At 41.8% G+C, this 17014-nt stretch overlaps 1 protein-coding gene across 1 annotated transcript in view; it reads left to right on the top strand.

Moving 5' to 3' along the window:
• fbln2 (fibulin 2) overlaps nt 1–12955 on the top strand; it is a 51759-nt gene extending 38804 nt beyond the window's left edge. The window contains exons 10-17 of the mRNA XM_068595141.1: nt 1325–1462; nt 2661–2804; nt 4074–4202; nt 6853–6978; nt 7779–7895; nt 9268–9396; nt 10101–10224; nt 11735–12955. Of these exons, the coding sequence (XP_068451242.1) occupies nt 1325–1462; nt 2661–2804; nt 4074–4202; nt 6853–6978; nt 7779–7895; nt 9268–9396; nt 10101–10224; nt 11735–12095 (1268 nt within the window). The 3' untranslated portion in view covers nt 12096–12955. The remainder of the gene's footprint in view (nt 1–1324; nt 1463–2660; nt 2805–4073; nt 4203–6852; nt 6979–7778; nt 7896–9267; nt 9397–10100; nt 10225–11734) is intronic.
• Nucleotides 12956–17014: the final 4059 nt, after the last annotated feature.

Below are 17014 nucleotides of genomic sequence, written 5' to 3'. Positions count from 1 at the left end.
CAAAGCGCATAATAACCGCACCGCCCCCACGTTTAGCTTCAATAGTTTGGTTGAGCTTTGCGTATTCTTGCCCTGCTGGAAGTGTGTAGTTTTTTAATAAGTAATGAAACAAATAAAACTGACTCATATGTCGTGACAGCCCTCTTGTCATGAGGTTCTAAACATTACTTTTTAGTGTGTTTTCACTTCATAACTTGGCATTTAGTTTGCCCGAGTGCTCGTGTTTAAGTTGGAGCGCGTTACTCGGTGTTGCCTCAGCAATTTAAACAAGTAGCGGGTGCACTGGTCCAACACTCTTGACTCATACCGATACTACGGCTCTTTCTAATTGTATCTCTAAAAACCAAGTGATCATTTGTCCCTAAAGAGACCTCTGGGCGTGCGTACATCCCTAAATAGACTGCAGTGTAGTAGTGAAACATGAATAGGTGCAATTGGACTGTCCTTCCTTTATTTATGGTAGACCGTTGTTTTCAAAGAGGCTCCTTAGCAGGACCAGGATACAATTAGATGCCTAATTTTGACACACAACCTATCCCTGTTTAGAGGGATACATTAGAGACATTAGAAACCACAAACATCCTCAGAGTGGTGTGTAGAAACAGAGTTATGTGGATTATTTAGAATCATTTTCAGAACCATACTGTGACAATTGCATGTCCGTGCACTCGACTTAAACTCGGCTCAGTCAGCAGGACTTCATTGAGATTTATGCAACAGTTTTTTGGCCCGCTGTTCGGTGTGTGACAAGATAATCACCCATAAAGGAAGCGCATTGAAACTCCCTGACTCATGTCATCAGTTCTTGGCACCAGGCAGGACTAATCAATGTTGCTAGATAATGAAGGTAATATTTAGTCGGCCATCCAACGAGAGGGGAGTGGGACATCTAATTAGCTGCACCAAAGCAGCGTTGAAAAGATGTCCTTCTCTGGTGATGACTGGTGGAAAAATAGCGAATGAACACGACGTGTCACAGGACGAGTCTCAGAGGATCCCAACGTGACGGAAACTCAGGCTCGCGGCGCAGAGGAACAAACCTCTCATTTAAACTCCGTTCATCGCTCATGACAATCAATAACTGTCTTTTAAGAAGTTTTGCCCAACTTCTGCTAATTGCAGAGTTTTAATACAGTATTTTTGTTCTATTAGGAGCAGGCTTTTTTTCCTTTAGGTTTCTGGGATGCTGCACATGTTTGGACTGTGCAAGACTGTGTAAGCCCACAGTGCCACCTGCTGTACCGTTGAGAGCTGCCAGCACATTTAAACTCTCAACATTTAAATGAAGTGTGGTCAGTTTGAGCTCATCTGCTGCTTCTTTCAGACGCTGATGAATGTGCTCTGCGGACCCATAACTGCGGTTCGGGCTTTGCGTGCAAGAACACCGCTGGATCCTTCGTGTGCAGTCAGACACATAAGTGCATCAGCGGCTTCACACAGGACTCCTATGGCAACTGTGTCGGTAAGAGACACGCTAGTGGGGAGCCTCAACCCTCTACTGTGTTGACGTGTGGCAGCAATTATGTCAAATATTACTGAAAGGCAAAATATGAAATCCATGTTCTACTGTTTATTGTGAGAGTCTTCTAGTTTGATGAGACAAATAATTGATCACTTAACTTGTCCGGCCTGAGCGTTGTCTCAAGTTATCATCGTGGTACTTTAACCCTTCCACTGTTAGTTGTAAGAAATAAAACACCTAAAAGGGTTGTATTCAGCCTGCAGTTGGACTTAGCTCCACCCTCTCGTGTCACATATGGTTCCAAAGACCATATGAAAAAATGGCAAAAGTTCAAAAACCAAGATGGCGATGATAAAAAACAATTTAAAAAAAACACTTACTGTATGTAGTCCACAAACCAACGGTTGATGTCACGCTGAATATGTCCACTTCTTAAATACAGTCTGTGGTACGATTCAAAGGAATCCCGCTTTCTTTTAAACAACTTGCTAATTTGTTTTACAAAGTGTGGGAAACTTTATCAATGTAGAATTGGGGAATATCACAAGGTCGTTATAATGTTCACCCCTGGGTGCTCCTGTTATGAAAAGTGTCTCATACACCCCGCAGAGCAAAGTAATAATCAACCCTCATGACTCACAGCAGATAATTGCACATAAATTACAGATCTATCACTGATGCTCGGAGGCTTCCTTTAGCTTTCTCAAATATAAACAGTTTATTGGGATTTTTCCGGCTTACTCCGGTTTTCACAGTTTTGTAAATTTGGTGGCTTGTCCACCTTCCATTCAAGCACTGCTTGGCATTAGTATGACTTTGTTGGTCCCTTTGAGGTATTTTATCAAGTCCCGTTTAACGGACATGACAAATTCCAATTCAGCTTGGTTGTCTTTTCGATACTTCAGTTAAAATACTATTCCATGTCTATTTTGTCGCCCCTCCCCACACACTTCCACCTGACTACATGCATTACATCTGCAATCCATTATCTGCTCTATCAACACTGCTCTCTGATTATTGGACTACTATACATTAAGAAGACATGATTAACATCAATAATTGTTCCGTTCAAATCCCTGGGAGGAAGTAGACATCACCAGGCCTGTCACTCAGGGATAAACCTCTGAGCAATCACTCCCGTGTGTCGATTTTTTTTTCAGCCGTCTTAAATCGAAATTCTCTGTGTGTGTTTCTGCAGATATAAATGAGTGCAGCAGCCTGAGTGAGCCATGCAGCTCAGGCTTTAACTGTATCAACACTGTGGGGTCCTACACGTGCCAGCAGAAGATCAAAATGTGCAGCCACGGCTACCACGTCAGCCCCGATGGAGCCACGTGTGTCGGTAAAATGTATCCCTGAAACACAACAGTGTGGATTGAGGAGGCTGTCAAGGTTGTCTATGGAAACATGAGAACGAAAGCATTGATGCTGCAAGACACAAGCACTTAAGTACGTTGTTGTCAGAATGCCATAATAGGGAAGAATGAGCCTGCCCATCAGCCACCAGTCGGGTATATTGAGGCCACAAGCCGTACGACATTAAACACATTGAAAACGACAATATAAAATAATTGGTATTATGACTAAATACCGACAAAATATGTAATGTTTTTCATGAAACCGGGAAATATTCACATCGTAAAGGAATACAAAAACAAATCACATCATTATTATGTTTTTTTTTTGTTTATTGTAGGCATAAACTAAATATGATGCTTACTTTATTTGTCCATTTTCCACAAGTGCAGGGGCAAAAGGCAAAGTGCTGAACAAAGGCAAACACTTACCGTATATGCTTACCCTTACCGTACATCTCATAAACATGATATCTCAGGAAATTTCTTCATATTTGGCACAATATCATCCAATTAGATCCAAGGCTGAATTGATTCAATTTTGGAAGTCAAGGGTGAAGTTCACTTTGACCTCACGTCAGTCCCATTCTTATGAACGCGATATCTCTGGTCACCTTGGCTAAACTGGTCAGAATTGGGTTGTCAAATGTCACCTTGACCTGGAACAACTTTTCTAGCCATAATTCAAGAATGTACAGTATATGCTATTTGTGACAATTTCACACAAATGTTTAATAGGATAACATTATGAAAGGATGACATTTTTGGATTGATATGGATGTTAACAGACAAGGGAAACATAATTAGTTATATTTCTGAGTTAGTATGAATGCCAATACAGCAGTATTTCTGCTAACATAACAATTGATATCTTCACAGGCACCTCACCGATATCAGTAGTACTCTGTAGACGGGTAGCAATGAGACTTTGAATGAAGATAACGCAGCCTCACTGCTAGCATGGCAGCAGACTCTTAGTCTTGTTGATTGATCAACCAATTGTTTAGTCGATGCAATGTTAAAAATCTATATCACAATTTCCCCAGAGCCCTTGTTAAAATCCCAAAAAATGCTTGTTTTGCCCAACCAACAGCTTCAAACCCAAATTATTACACGAAGGCTGATAACTGTTCGGTTCGATAAATGACACCATCAATTAACCAGAGATCCAAACTGTTTGGCTTTAAGTTAGACTCCAGTCAGGTGCAGAGGGAGTCATTGCTGACGCTCTGTACCTCCCCCCTCTACCTGTTCAGATATTGATGAGTGTCAGATGGGGACACACCGCTGCGGACCGGACCAGATCTGTCACAACCTCCCTGGCACCTACCGCTGTGACTGTCAGACGGGCTACAAGTATGACGGCCTCCTCAAAATCTGCATAGGTAGGTTTTGCTGCGTCAGGTCTGTGAGACGATGACGAGCAGATTGTTGCGTTTTGGTCGGCCAACATTTCTCTGGATTATTTAGACCTCATTGTACAGAGTGACGTGAAAACAACCAGGAACAAGAAAAGGAGCAGTCAGGCAGGTGCAGGAACAAGGATATGCAGAGGAATAAGACAAAAGGGAACAGACAGGCTGGTACAAGAATAAGTACAGACATGCAGGTGCAGGAACAGGAACAGGGAAAAGAACCAGAACACAATTAGAAAAAGCAGTAACAGGCAGGAAGGTACAATAACTAGAACTGGAAGAGAAAAAATTGTGTCTGATCTCTATTTACTGTTAAGTACAGCCAACTACCGTTGATTAGATGTGCAGGTTGTACTGAATGAGTAAATGGGGGGTTTGGACCAAGAAAGGTGGGAACACACTGAGGATTGGGGACTGACAGGGTTTGGAAAGATCAGTGAAAATATTCACGTATAGCTTTTCATGTAAGCTAATTAATGTGTATTATACAAAATGGGGAGCTTGCTCTCAACATGGCGACGGCTGATAACACCAACAGCACAAACTATAGCAAGTTCTGCTGGCGTGATGTCATTTCAAGACCAGTCATAGGCAATGGATTTGAGGTTTACATTTCTTTTTATTCATCTATTATTTTTAATCAGGTTTGCTGCAGTATTGAGCCAAATACTTGGCCCTTTAAATGAATTAAAACACTTTTTTTTAGTTTCACTTTGGCTTGGATCCCACCCCCCCAGTGACCCACCCAGGATACAATAAATGCAACAAAAAGACCTAATTTGTTCTCAAGTCATAAATTGTTCTACAACAAGATATACTGCCAACAAATTACGTTTTAATGTTCACCAACCCCAGAGGCCCTAAAAATGCCAGCACTTTGTCAAACCTCTTCATCGATCGCCCAAGCCCTACCAGTCCAAAGAGGGCCTTTGGTGTGATACAGCAAAAAAAACACAAAAAAAACAAAGGCGCATGCTGGCCTTCGATTTCAATTTGTCATGTTTATGACACTATTCTACAACAAATATTAGCATTCACCATAAGTATGACTTGAAGGGACTCAAGAGTGACTTGGAAGAACCCCAATTTTTGAAAATATGACTTTTCATATTGATAGCATGAAGCCACACAGGATTATCAGAATCCAGCAATAATGCCAAATGCAAAACCAACCTTTGCCAAGATACCTTTTCTGTGTACTATCATGAAGTAATATATCACTAACTATGAAATTATATTTGTTCACAAGGGTTTTCTGTATGTTATAGTTTTTTCATTATTGAAATAGACTTTGGGGTTTAGGAGATATTCAGTATTTTGTTGAATACAAACCAGTCACAATTTTCCTCATTAAATTGGCTGTTCCTAAAGAGGTTTTAAAGGCAGCTTTACCAGCTTTAAAACAAACCGTCTGCATACGTTGAAGAGGATGAACACTGGAATCACTAGACTGGGGAAGACTAAACTGTGACAAAATAATGATGTACAAGCTGTTCTTTACAATGCTGCAGGTCCTAATTGTGTGTCTATCTGACATTTTCTCTGTCGAGATTATAACCCTGACTTAATCCCCATCTGTTTTTCCCAGCATTTGTGTGAGGAGTGTGTGGAGGGGAAACAATTGGTTTGGAGTTGTGTTCCAAAATGAACGCAATGACAAAGATAATGAATTAAAAACATGAGATGTTTTGTGCCGTAAACGGCACAGATTGGGAAAGTAGTGGACGACAACAAAAAAGCAATATCCCAAGAAGGAAACTTCACTGTTAGCTGTGAGTGCATTATTTAAGCAATAAGGTACAAGAGGCAGTACTGTACAATCAATAATGTACTGTTCAGGGGTGTTGTTAGGCCCGATGCGAAGCGGTCGGTCTCATAGTGGGCTTTACGTCTGATTAACTGCAAAGTCTACGAACTAATGATCCCATATGACTGAAAGACAGTAACACCGAAACCTATATAAAACTAAGCGGGCGGGTACAGGCTTTCCTGAAATCGAGCTTTCAAGAAAAATGAGAGCTTCTCTTGGGATTCTAAAGTATTTCGTTGAGAGGAAAAACATTAGGACGAAAACATTGAAACCTTTTTCCCAGAATTACAAAGACAAGTATGTCTTCAATTCAGAAACACAAGAGTCGATTATATTTTAAGAAAACCAGCGAGGGTACACTATAATAATAAAAAATATCCAACTGAAAAACTCCCAGTTTTGCTAACGGTTTTCCGATGAAAGTAGCCATCACTCAGTCCAAAGGTTGCTGCATTAGTTCTCACAGCTGTCAAGCTAGCAGCCTGTGTAAGAGACCTGTGATGAGCAATATGTGCACAGACACTTCTTTTTTGTCATTTGATTCTTTGACAGTCATTGATATATTTTGAAATACATTTTTTTTAAATTACCAACCAGACTCCATTTAGAAAAACAAGGGAATACATTATGCTTCTGTAATTTCCCTCTGCTGTGAGAGCTAGCAATACTAGCATGATGGAGTTTTGTGTGAAAAAAAGTCACCATCCGCATCTACGGGGCGTCTGTCTGAAGGAGAGCCGGCGTGGAGTTCTTATTGGCCCCGAGGTATCTGTCTGCTGCCTAACAGCTGGTATACTCCTGCACTGACAGATGTAAATGAGTGCTGGCGCTACCCCGGCAGGGTGTGCGCCCAAACCTGTGAAAACACCCGAGGCTCCTACCACTGCTCATGCACAGCCGGCTTCTCCCTTGCATCTGATGGCAAGAACTGTGAAGGTAAGCCATGTGTCTTTCGCTGCAACATATGGAGAATTTAAATGCCAACTTGTTTACGTGCACTGTCTTTTTTCCCTTGAAAAAGTTGAGGCGTGGAGGCAGAAGCCACCGGAGAGAACGCCCAATGCAGCCTTTGTGCCTACTTTTTCAAATTGATTGAGAACTGTTTATGGGTCCTTTGTAAGTCGGGGTTCAATTTAGTCTCCATCTCAGGGTTGCAGATATGCCTGACATAATAGTTTCCTTGGTTCAGGGACCATCAGTTAAATGTGTAGCTAAATGGGAGCGCGATTCACATTGATTTGAGGTCGTCATGGCCATTATTCAGGGATCTCAATCAAATTGGGATGGTTTCCGTTCCAGATACTTGAAGTTTGTCTTTCTTTGGTGAGCGGTAAACACCTTCTTCTGTGCCGTAGAGCTCCATTGTCGACCTAAAGCTGTTAAAAACACATGAATGAGCCACACTTACTTTGGCTCATACCATATGTACAACGTGCTGTACTTGTATAGCGTAAAACGTCCTGCTACCTGTACCAGGTGTAATATTCCGCATCTGAAATAGGCCCCAACAAATGCACAATCCTCTCTTGTCTGAGTAACATTTGCTGAAAACTACAGCGACCTGGAGTTTGGGGAAATTACTTGGGACTTTAAAACAAATTAACTTTTTCATTAACAATGAATCAGTTTCAGGATTTTTTGATATTATGAAAAACAAAGAATGAGATCAGCCACATCCTTTAAGAATATGCAACACAGAACAAATTCTAATCTTGTCTTTTCTTCCCTGTGTTTAGATATAAACGAGTGTGAGCAAAACCCCTGTGGCCAGGAATGTGCCAATATCTATGGCTCATACCAATGCTACTGTCGCCAAGGCTACCACCTGAAAGAGGACGGACACACTTGTGAAGGTAAAGACCGGTCGAGGTGGCGGATAAATCTTGTGTATACAACAACTCAGCGATCAAATGTTCAGTGATAATTGATGAAGAGGTATTAAATATACCAAAGACTGAGCAAAGACGTCGTAGTCACCAGGACGCCACCCCCTTGTTGGTTAACTACGAGTTTTAGCAGTGTGACATTTTGGCCGTTGCCTTCTTTGTTTCTTGGAAGCATATTTGGACGAGAGCGTGGAGCCGAAGAAGAGGAAGACATAGCAGGGCCAGATATTGTTAGCTGTTAACGCTAGTATTAGCTTGGCTAGCAAGGTGTAATTTACCTTGACTGTGATATTAATTGGGATGCTAATTTTGGCTGCTGAAAAATAGGCCTTAAACAGAATGTGGATCCTAAAAAAATTAAATTTACAACCGAATTCTAAACAACACCATAGTCAAACCACTCAAAATGTTTTCCCAGACAAGCTACCGTTAGAAAAACTGTAAACATGTTTAAATCTGCTGCAGAGCTGGGCATTTAAACACGTGGGGTTGATAGAGCATGACACACTTTTTCAGCCTCAAGTGGATATTTGAGGAACTGCAGCTTTTGACACTCCAGCGTTGGCTTAATTAAGCTACGTTGACAACACTTATTCGGCTCTGGTCGTGGTAGCAACCTGTCAAACCCACCCTAAAACATACTACTCGTTATTTGAGTCTAAATCAGTGGTTCCCAAACTGTGGGGGCTCGAGTCTCTGTCATGACCGGGTGTGGAAACAAAACACTAGAAAACTACAGCTCGAAGGCAATACAACATGCGGTTACACAAAGAAGAAGAAAAAAACTCACAACGAACAAGGGAAAGACACAGATTAAATCGACAGGGGAAGACAGGAAACGAGGCACAGGTGAAAACAATGAGAACGTCACAATTACACAGCAGGTAGGCCCACGAGGAGGGAGGAGCCTGGAACGAGAACACACATATCGTTACAGTTAACGGGTTGCTCTTGCGCATTTCTGCCGCTTGATGATTTTTGGCGTTTTGCCGAAAGCCAATCTTCGCCAGATCTCTGTAAGGTCGGCTTTTTTGCTGTTGCGTCCCTCAAAAAACAGAATACAGAATGAATTGAGAGCAGCTGTATCAAATCTGCAACCCTGTTTTTAAAAAAAGAGTCATTTTCTCATAGACTTCCAAACAATCCAGCTGACCAGCAGGGGGCGAACCAGAGGATTCGCCCCCTGCTGGTCAGGACAGAGAATGCAGGTTTAAAGATGCTTCTGCATTGACTTCACTTGACAGCACCAGAGGTTGCCGCCGGCTTTCCACACATAGCTCCGATCTGACTGAGATGTGTGTCTCTGAGATGTGTGTCTCTGTCTTCTTTTGTTTAACAGACATCGACGAGTGCTCCCAGAGCATCGGGAACCTTTGTACCTTCCAGTGTGTTAACGTTGCTGGCAGCTACCAGTGCGCCTGTCCTCCTCGTGGATACGTCCTGTCCGCCAATGGACGCACCTGCAGAGGTGAGGCCTCAGTAAACTGTCCTGCTCCGGCGGAAAGAGCACAGCGAGCGAGGGAGGCGCGCACAAGCCAGGGATTCATTTAATTAGGAAGGATTTTTTTTAACAGAAGTTGAATTAGTTTAACAAATGTAATAAAATATGAATGACAGGCAGGTGGATTTGTATCACTCATAAATCAGAAACTCACAAACGCAAAAATATAAAAAGTTAAAGATTACTTTTTTCCCACTAATATGACTGTGATATGTTTTTTGCATTCCGGCTGTTTGTTACACTTTATTGTAATTTATTAATGAACACCTGGAAGACAAAACATATTGAAAGTCAAAATAGGGGTAAAAAAGTAATTTACTTTTTTGTGTGACTTTTTTTCTGATTTCTGATTGATACAAATTCACCTGTCTGTCTTTCATATCTTGTCATGGAACAGTTCAGCATGTTGGGATTACATTAATTACCTCATTTGAGAGGAATTCCTAAAAGCTATACATCATAACAGCTATCTGTTGAAGACCATGTTTCACTTATTTATTGTAATTGTTATTGAAAGTTCTAAGACCTGGAGTTGGGGTTGTTTTGTCATCCTGCGCCAGTTACATTCAAAATGATGTGATTGACTTTCAATTAAAAAAGGATTCTCTTCAAAATGAAACTGCTGAACTGAGGCAGTGAGCTTATCCCTTTTTATTTACCGTCTTTTTCAGATATTGACGAATGCACAACTGGCACCCACAACTGTTCATTCGGACAGAACTGCTACAACCTCCAAGGAGGCTTCAGGTGCCTCTCCTTTGACTGCCCCCACAACTACAAGAAGCTGTCGGACACGTGAGTCACGTTTTTTTTTTTCCCTCAGCATCTGTAGAATCTTGAAATGTCCTGTTGGTACACCTGCCAGTCAGCTATCTCCTTTTATGAAATCCAAATCAACCTGTAAATGTGCGCGGCTGGTTCAGCGTCACACTCCGCCCTCGACACGCCCACATTCAACCGTAAACACTCATCAATGCAAGGCACCTCATGAATGTTGATGCATAGAGACGAGCTGCTGATCAGTGGGTCCATCCCAAGTCTCTAAATTGTCGTTTATTCGCTCCTCGATTGAACCGGAAGTTGTTCTGATTGGACGCTGCAGCTGATCGCTTGAGTTTCATAGCAGAGTGAAGACAATCAAAGATTCAACTCAAGTGATATAGTAATGTTTTCTGATTCACCGTCTGGTTTAAAAATGTTTATTGTAGGTCTGGACAACAAAATGACCACAAACAAGTGTCTTTGAAGATTTGATCAGTTGTTTTCCTCAATAACTTTGATGTATGTCATTAAAATCAGAGAGCTGGAGAAGATGTAATGAAGAGAAACCATAATCATATTGTGGGTTATTTTTAATGACGTCACAATCAGAATTTCAAAACATACCGACGTAAATATTTAATAAATAAGACGCATTCTGCCGGTAGAAATCAATCCTGAACGTATAAGCAGGACATCGAACACAGTATAAATACCATACACACATAGAAATACTCAGTGCAGTTTGTTCAACAGAGTATCTATCGTACAACATACACATCACAAGAGTCACCGTAGTATTTTTTATCTTTACAAGAATCCGACTGATTGTTTCAAATACGATCGGTTGAATCATTGAAAGAAAAAGGTAATTTGATAGTTGAACACAATTTATTTATCACTTTACTTCTCATGGCATTATGATACAGACTAATGACGATACTGAGTGATCATACGAGAGCTGTCAGTGGCTTTATTTACACATGTCGCTAATCTACACAATCCATATGTGCAAGTGATGAAGATAAAGGTGAGGTGACTGCAGAAGTTGTGTGACAGTCACCATGGTTACCCCTCCGCTCCAGTGAGCTCTGATACTCGCATCGGAGAGCAGTCTGTCTGTGTACAGTGTTCTGTATCTGTCCCTGTGGAATAAACCACGAATAGATCAATACAGTCGTGTCCATTGCAACGATTTTACTTACAGACACTTTATGAAAAGTAAGATGGCAGCTGGTGTTAGAAGCTCACTGTTAGATGATATCTGTTCTGCAGTTCTTTAATGCGAGTTGACGTAATCTTACAAACTACTCCAGAGTCGGTAGTTCGGTCTCTCTGTGCTGAGGAGAGCAGACAGCGCTGAATAAATATGAGGCAAAATTTGATTTGAGGTTTTAGTTGGCTCGTCTCTTTTATAACTGAAATGTGCTTACAGTTCCGGCTCAAATATCTTTGTTTTTTGCAATAAAAACACACAACATACTTCATGTCCCAAGCCTCCAAACACCGTCGTGCTTACCCACCGTTTCTCCCTCTCCCTCTTCAGCCACTGCGAGCGGACCAGCTGTCCCAGTAGCTCCTCAGACTGTCAGAAGTCCCCCATCCGCATCACGTACTACCAGCTCAGCTTCCAGACCAACATCATCATCCCCGCCCAGATCTTCCGAATCGGACCGTCCCCGGCTTACTCCAGCGACCACATCGTCATCGGCGTCGTCAAAGGCAACGAGGAGGGCTACTTCGGCACCCGAAAGCTGAACAGCTTCACGGGCGCCGTCTACCTGCAGAAACAAGTCCGCGAGCCCAAAGACTTCCTGATAGATGTGGAGATGAAGCTGCTGAGGCAGGGGACAATCACCTCGTTCCTCACCAGGATCTACGTCTTCATCACATCCAGCACGATGTAACACCGGAGAGACACAGGGGACAGGGACTGGAAACTTCATACGGTGCGAGCTTCCTACATGTGCCGACTCTTTTTGTAACGCCTCACGACAATCCAGCATATTCAAAAGTCTTGTCAATTGTTGCCAAAGACCTTACTGTTTGCTCGTCTTCGTTGTTTCTTCAGATGTTCAATCATGTTTATCCTGAGAACCCGTGTATTTGTATTCACCAAAGTGTTTTTTCGGTTGACTTGCTAGTGTAGTTGTGCGTTAATGCTCCACCAGGTTGGGGTCCATGCAAGCTGTTGGTTCTACTGGACGGGGTCAAGGTGCTGCACAGGTCTGTGAGCGCTGCTCTACTCTGAGAGAGTTTAAGAGTTGCTCCTCAACCCCTCTATGTTCATGTTAATTATAGTTATTCACGAAAGTCTGAAGAAAGTAATGAACTAGAAGTTAAGGCTCTTGTCAGCTGTGGCGGCCCAATAACTCACTTTTGAGACCAGTCAAAAACAAATCTTGATTATTATTTAATTGACAATGAAGCGTAAAACAAATAATAAATGATGTTTGTACATTATGTGTTCCCTCTCTATTGAGTTGGTAAGGAAAAAGCTGAATGCTTTTTTGTTCCATAATTTCACCACTTATCAGTTGATAAAATTAATTAAAACTTCAATATAATACAATACTTCAACTTTTACAATTGCTAATTCACTAACTATTTTTCATCTCCTTACTTTTCCTATTTCTTTATTCTTGGCAGAAATATTTCTGATTTATCTATTTTTAGATTTTCCTAACGCAACATTTCCATTTTTCCTCACGCTTATATGAAAATCAAATGCCTTGCCAAAGATTGATTGTTAAATGCAGGGGTACAGTAAAAAAAAAAAAAGGAATACATTCAGATTTGATTTGTTTCACCAACTGATTGGCGTTTCTGTTTTCCCACCATGGAAAATAATAAACAAACCGTATCGTTTAATGTAGTCAGTTATACGTTTTGGGCCTCCGTAGCCACCACCCAAATAGTGTCTGTTCAGCATTTGGTGTACATTATTTTTTGAAGATGTAATCTGGATGAGATGGAAGTGTAATTCAATGCAATCCACATTAGAAAACACCTAAAAGCAGTCACGTATGGTAAACTCCAGCACTGAGAATATTAATGTAGTGTAACTGTTGATAATTGTATTGTTAAGTGTCATATTCTTTCCTTTATTACTGGATGTATCTCTCTGTGTTATTGTGTTATCATTATCTCAGGGTTAATATCATGCAGTCATGTATACACTAGAAACAGATCTGTGCAGCCTGCAGGAACTATTTGACATTTGTATCTCCAAACCAATCAATAAATGATCATCAAATTGTTGTCATTTGCTCAATAACAGCACATCAAATTCCAGAGAGTCAGCCTCGTATCTTTTTATGATGTTTTAAACCTGCTCGTTGCTGTTCATTTCCATCGTGAGCCGCGAGCCAACATCCCCATCTGTTGGTGAAAGTGTCAGCAGATGGAGGCAAGTTCATTTCTCCAGCGCCTCTCAACAACGAGGCAATTCAAAGATCATATCTTCACTGTTTCTGTCACCGATTCCATTGCTCCACGAGGCGGAACATTTAGTGCTACACCCAACTCCCGACATTCCCACCCGGAAAGTGTGTGTTCTTTGCTAACACCCAACAGATAGCCTTCCAAATGGAAAGTATAGGGAGGGCGAGCACAGGTTTTAGTAGTTATAATATAATCACAGATGTTTTTGGGCTGAAGCTATTGGCTGAGATACGACCGGACGAAACCACATAAAGTGTCCTGTTACCACCATGAGCCTCCTGAGCTGCTAACGCTCCTCGGCGAGGCGTAGATACTTCCTCTGGAGGAATGATCAGCATTCTTCCACAAGATACCACATTTTAGAATTAAGTGTTTCAGGCTTCAGCCCTTCTGGCGTCCCTTTGCAGATCATCTCTGCAAAAATATATAACCTTATTTTCGCTGAGCATCAGTTTTGGGTACTTTGTTTTCTCTGCTTTGTATTGGTTCGTTCCAGACAGTCTCTTGTGTTGCCGTATTTTCCCCTTGCACACATGTCTTGTGTTAGTCTCGTTTGCTTTGCCGTTGTGTTTCCCATCACACCCTCGTTGTCTCCAGTTAGCCATTCATGGTGTTTTCCCCTCTCGTGCTAGTCCCTCTCTAAGCTGTGTCTAGTTCGAACCAAAAGTTTGAGATTATTTCTCTGTTACAATGCTTCTTGGCAAACAGCAGAATAAACTGTTTGTCATTTTGGCAGAGAAGATTTGGCAAATTTTTGATGGGCCCATCCACATACTCGCCTCTGCTGTTCATCCCAGAAATGCTTGTTCCTTACAAATGGGGCACCGTTTGAAAGGGAAATAAACTTATATATATATATATATATATATATATATATATATATATATATATATATATATATATATATATATATTGTCCCTCATATTTGTTCCTTCTCAGTTCGTGGTCTATGTGTCCGATTTTGTTGTTGTGTTGCTTCTTGTGTTTCCAGTCTGGTAACACAGTGATTATATTTCTTGGGTTTCTGTTGCTTCTGCATGTGGGTCCACCTGCCTGAATAACCATGACAACAAGCAGTCCTGGCAGTTTCGGCTTCGCTGTGGTTTACTGTGCAGCGCTTGCAAAGCAATGATTGTATATGTTGAATGAAGTGTCGATTGTGTAATTGTGTTGGAGCTCTCAAGCAGACCAAACGGCCCCACTCAACAAAGTTCAGAAAAGCAGCGAGGACAAGCAAAAGTGAAGCCTTGCTGTGCTTCACTTACGCCCGGGTTAGTGGTGATGATATTGTTTATTTTGCACTGCTTGGAATATTTAAAGGCAACTTGGAAGGCTTTGCTCCAATGTTGCCTTTCGCTTTACAGCCCTGCTTACAGATGAATTGTATTAAGGTTAAATGATCCTCGTGGGCTTTTAAGACTGATCAGTGTGACTTCTCTCCAGGTTTCCCTTTAGTTCCTCTGCCACTAATGAGCAGCGCTGGACATCCGTGTCCTCGCAGCGCGGTTTGCTCCACAGAAGGGCCTTGTTAGCTGTGAAACCTGTGGCAGCTGTGGAGGCTGGACTGGTAACGGAACATGACTCAGTCTGAGTCAGATGGCTTTGATGAGCTCGGTGCTTCCCGGGGCCGTCTCTGCAGCTTCTCCCTGCTCCAGTGGACAGAAACGGCACACACACACACACACACACACACACACTCCACTCAGCCCACAGGAGGAGTCTTATCAATGTTCTCTAGAGACGCCTTATTAACTTCAGTGGGATGTGGCCTGACTCGGCATTGGCAGTCACGGACATGCGAGATTAAAACGTCTCCACGATCTGTCTTTACTGCCACCTTGTAATTTATTGGAGCAGGTTTCCATCACATTCTTGTTTTGGCTTAAGCTTTGCTAATTTAACAGTGCAATACATCAAGCTCCGACTCCAGGCTGTAAATTCAGATGTGTGATGGATCAGCAGTTACAGAGCATCAGAGTACATATTGGGAAAGCCCTGAATGGGGCCACTGGAGGACATCTGCTTTCTTCACTGCTGCCGTGTTACTGCGCTGTTCTTTGCTCACTTCTATTTTCATTGAAACCTCTCAGCAGGGAGCAGTGATGGGGAATAGCAATGCTACCAGTTTACATTTTTAGTCGATTTAGTCCAGTGGTTCTCAAACGGGGGTGCGTGTACCTCTGGAGGGTACATGGTACGTGGGATTTGTAAAAAATATATAAAATGATCATTCATTAAACATCCTTTAGGAATAGTAATAAGTATTCAATACAATATAAGTGTAAGTTCAGAAATTGAATGCTATATATTCTATTTTAATCAGACACTGGTGGCACGGTGATGTGTTGTACATCTTTTTTTTTTTCAACCAAAAATGCTTTGCGCTGGTTAGGGGGTACTGGACTAAAAAAAGGTGGAGAAGCACCGGTCTAATCCACTAAATCCACGAGATCGACTGATCTGTAAAACTGAGTTTCTTTCCAAAGAATCCCACAACATACAGAGTGAGAAAAGAAATCACTCATGCAGAAAGCGCCAATGCTCCGTTGTGATACAGTTGGTCAAAGCTGCTTGATTGAAGGCGCAAAAAACATCACAATCAGCACAATCAGCAGTCCCCACCATCATCAATGTGGAATCTAAGGAGTATTGAAGCTGCTCAGGAAGCTCATGGTGATGGAACAACACTTTCTGTTGGTTTGTCTATTAATTTACGGAGCACAACCCACCACTTCCAACCTAAATATATCTATGATTATTCTTATCTGTAACCCTTTGTGTCGGTCGCACTGTACTGTTTATTCGATGACCTGTGAGAGATCCACCCTCCCTACTTTCCATTTGAAAGGCTATCTTTTGGGAAGTAGCGAAGCACACACACACACACACACACGCTTTCCGGGTGGAGATGTTTGGAGGGTGTAACACGCACTAAATGTAGCAATAGAATAGGTGATAAAAACTGTTAAGATAAGGACCGCTCAGTCTTATTGTTAAGGAAAAACAATGTTTGAGTAATATACCTGGGTATCCATAGATTGCATATTCATGTATTCTCAATGCCTTTCAGTCTGATGTAAAGCTCATGTAATTGCTTTACTGTTGAAAGGTGCTCAGGAAATAATTTGCCTTGTTCTGGTGTCCCTCTCACCAATAGATGGGGATGTTGGCTCGCTGTTCACACACAGTGGAAACAATAGCGCAGCGCCAGTGAACAGCATTGCTGGGACCCTCACACTCTAGTTTGCTCTGTGCTATTTTTGAGCAAATGACAAATTCAAACCTAAAAACTTTTTCTTAGCATGAATACGCACAGACTTCCACTCAGGAAAAGCCTTTGGCCTGGACTTTGTGATATAGGCACAAGGCAAAGGAGTTAATG

Source organism: Clinocottus analis, unplaced genomic scaffold (assembly GCF_023055335.1).
Source record: "Clinocottus analis isolate CAN_PGR_092001 unplaced genomic scaffold, fCliAna1.0.p SCAF_3, whole genome shotgun sequence".
NCBI lineage: Eukaryota > Metazoa > Chordata > Actinopteri > Perciformes > Cottidae > Clinocottus > Clinocottus analis.
Note: the sequence above shows the minus strand (reverse complement) of the source record. Positions and strands in the feature narration are given on the sequence as shown.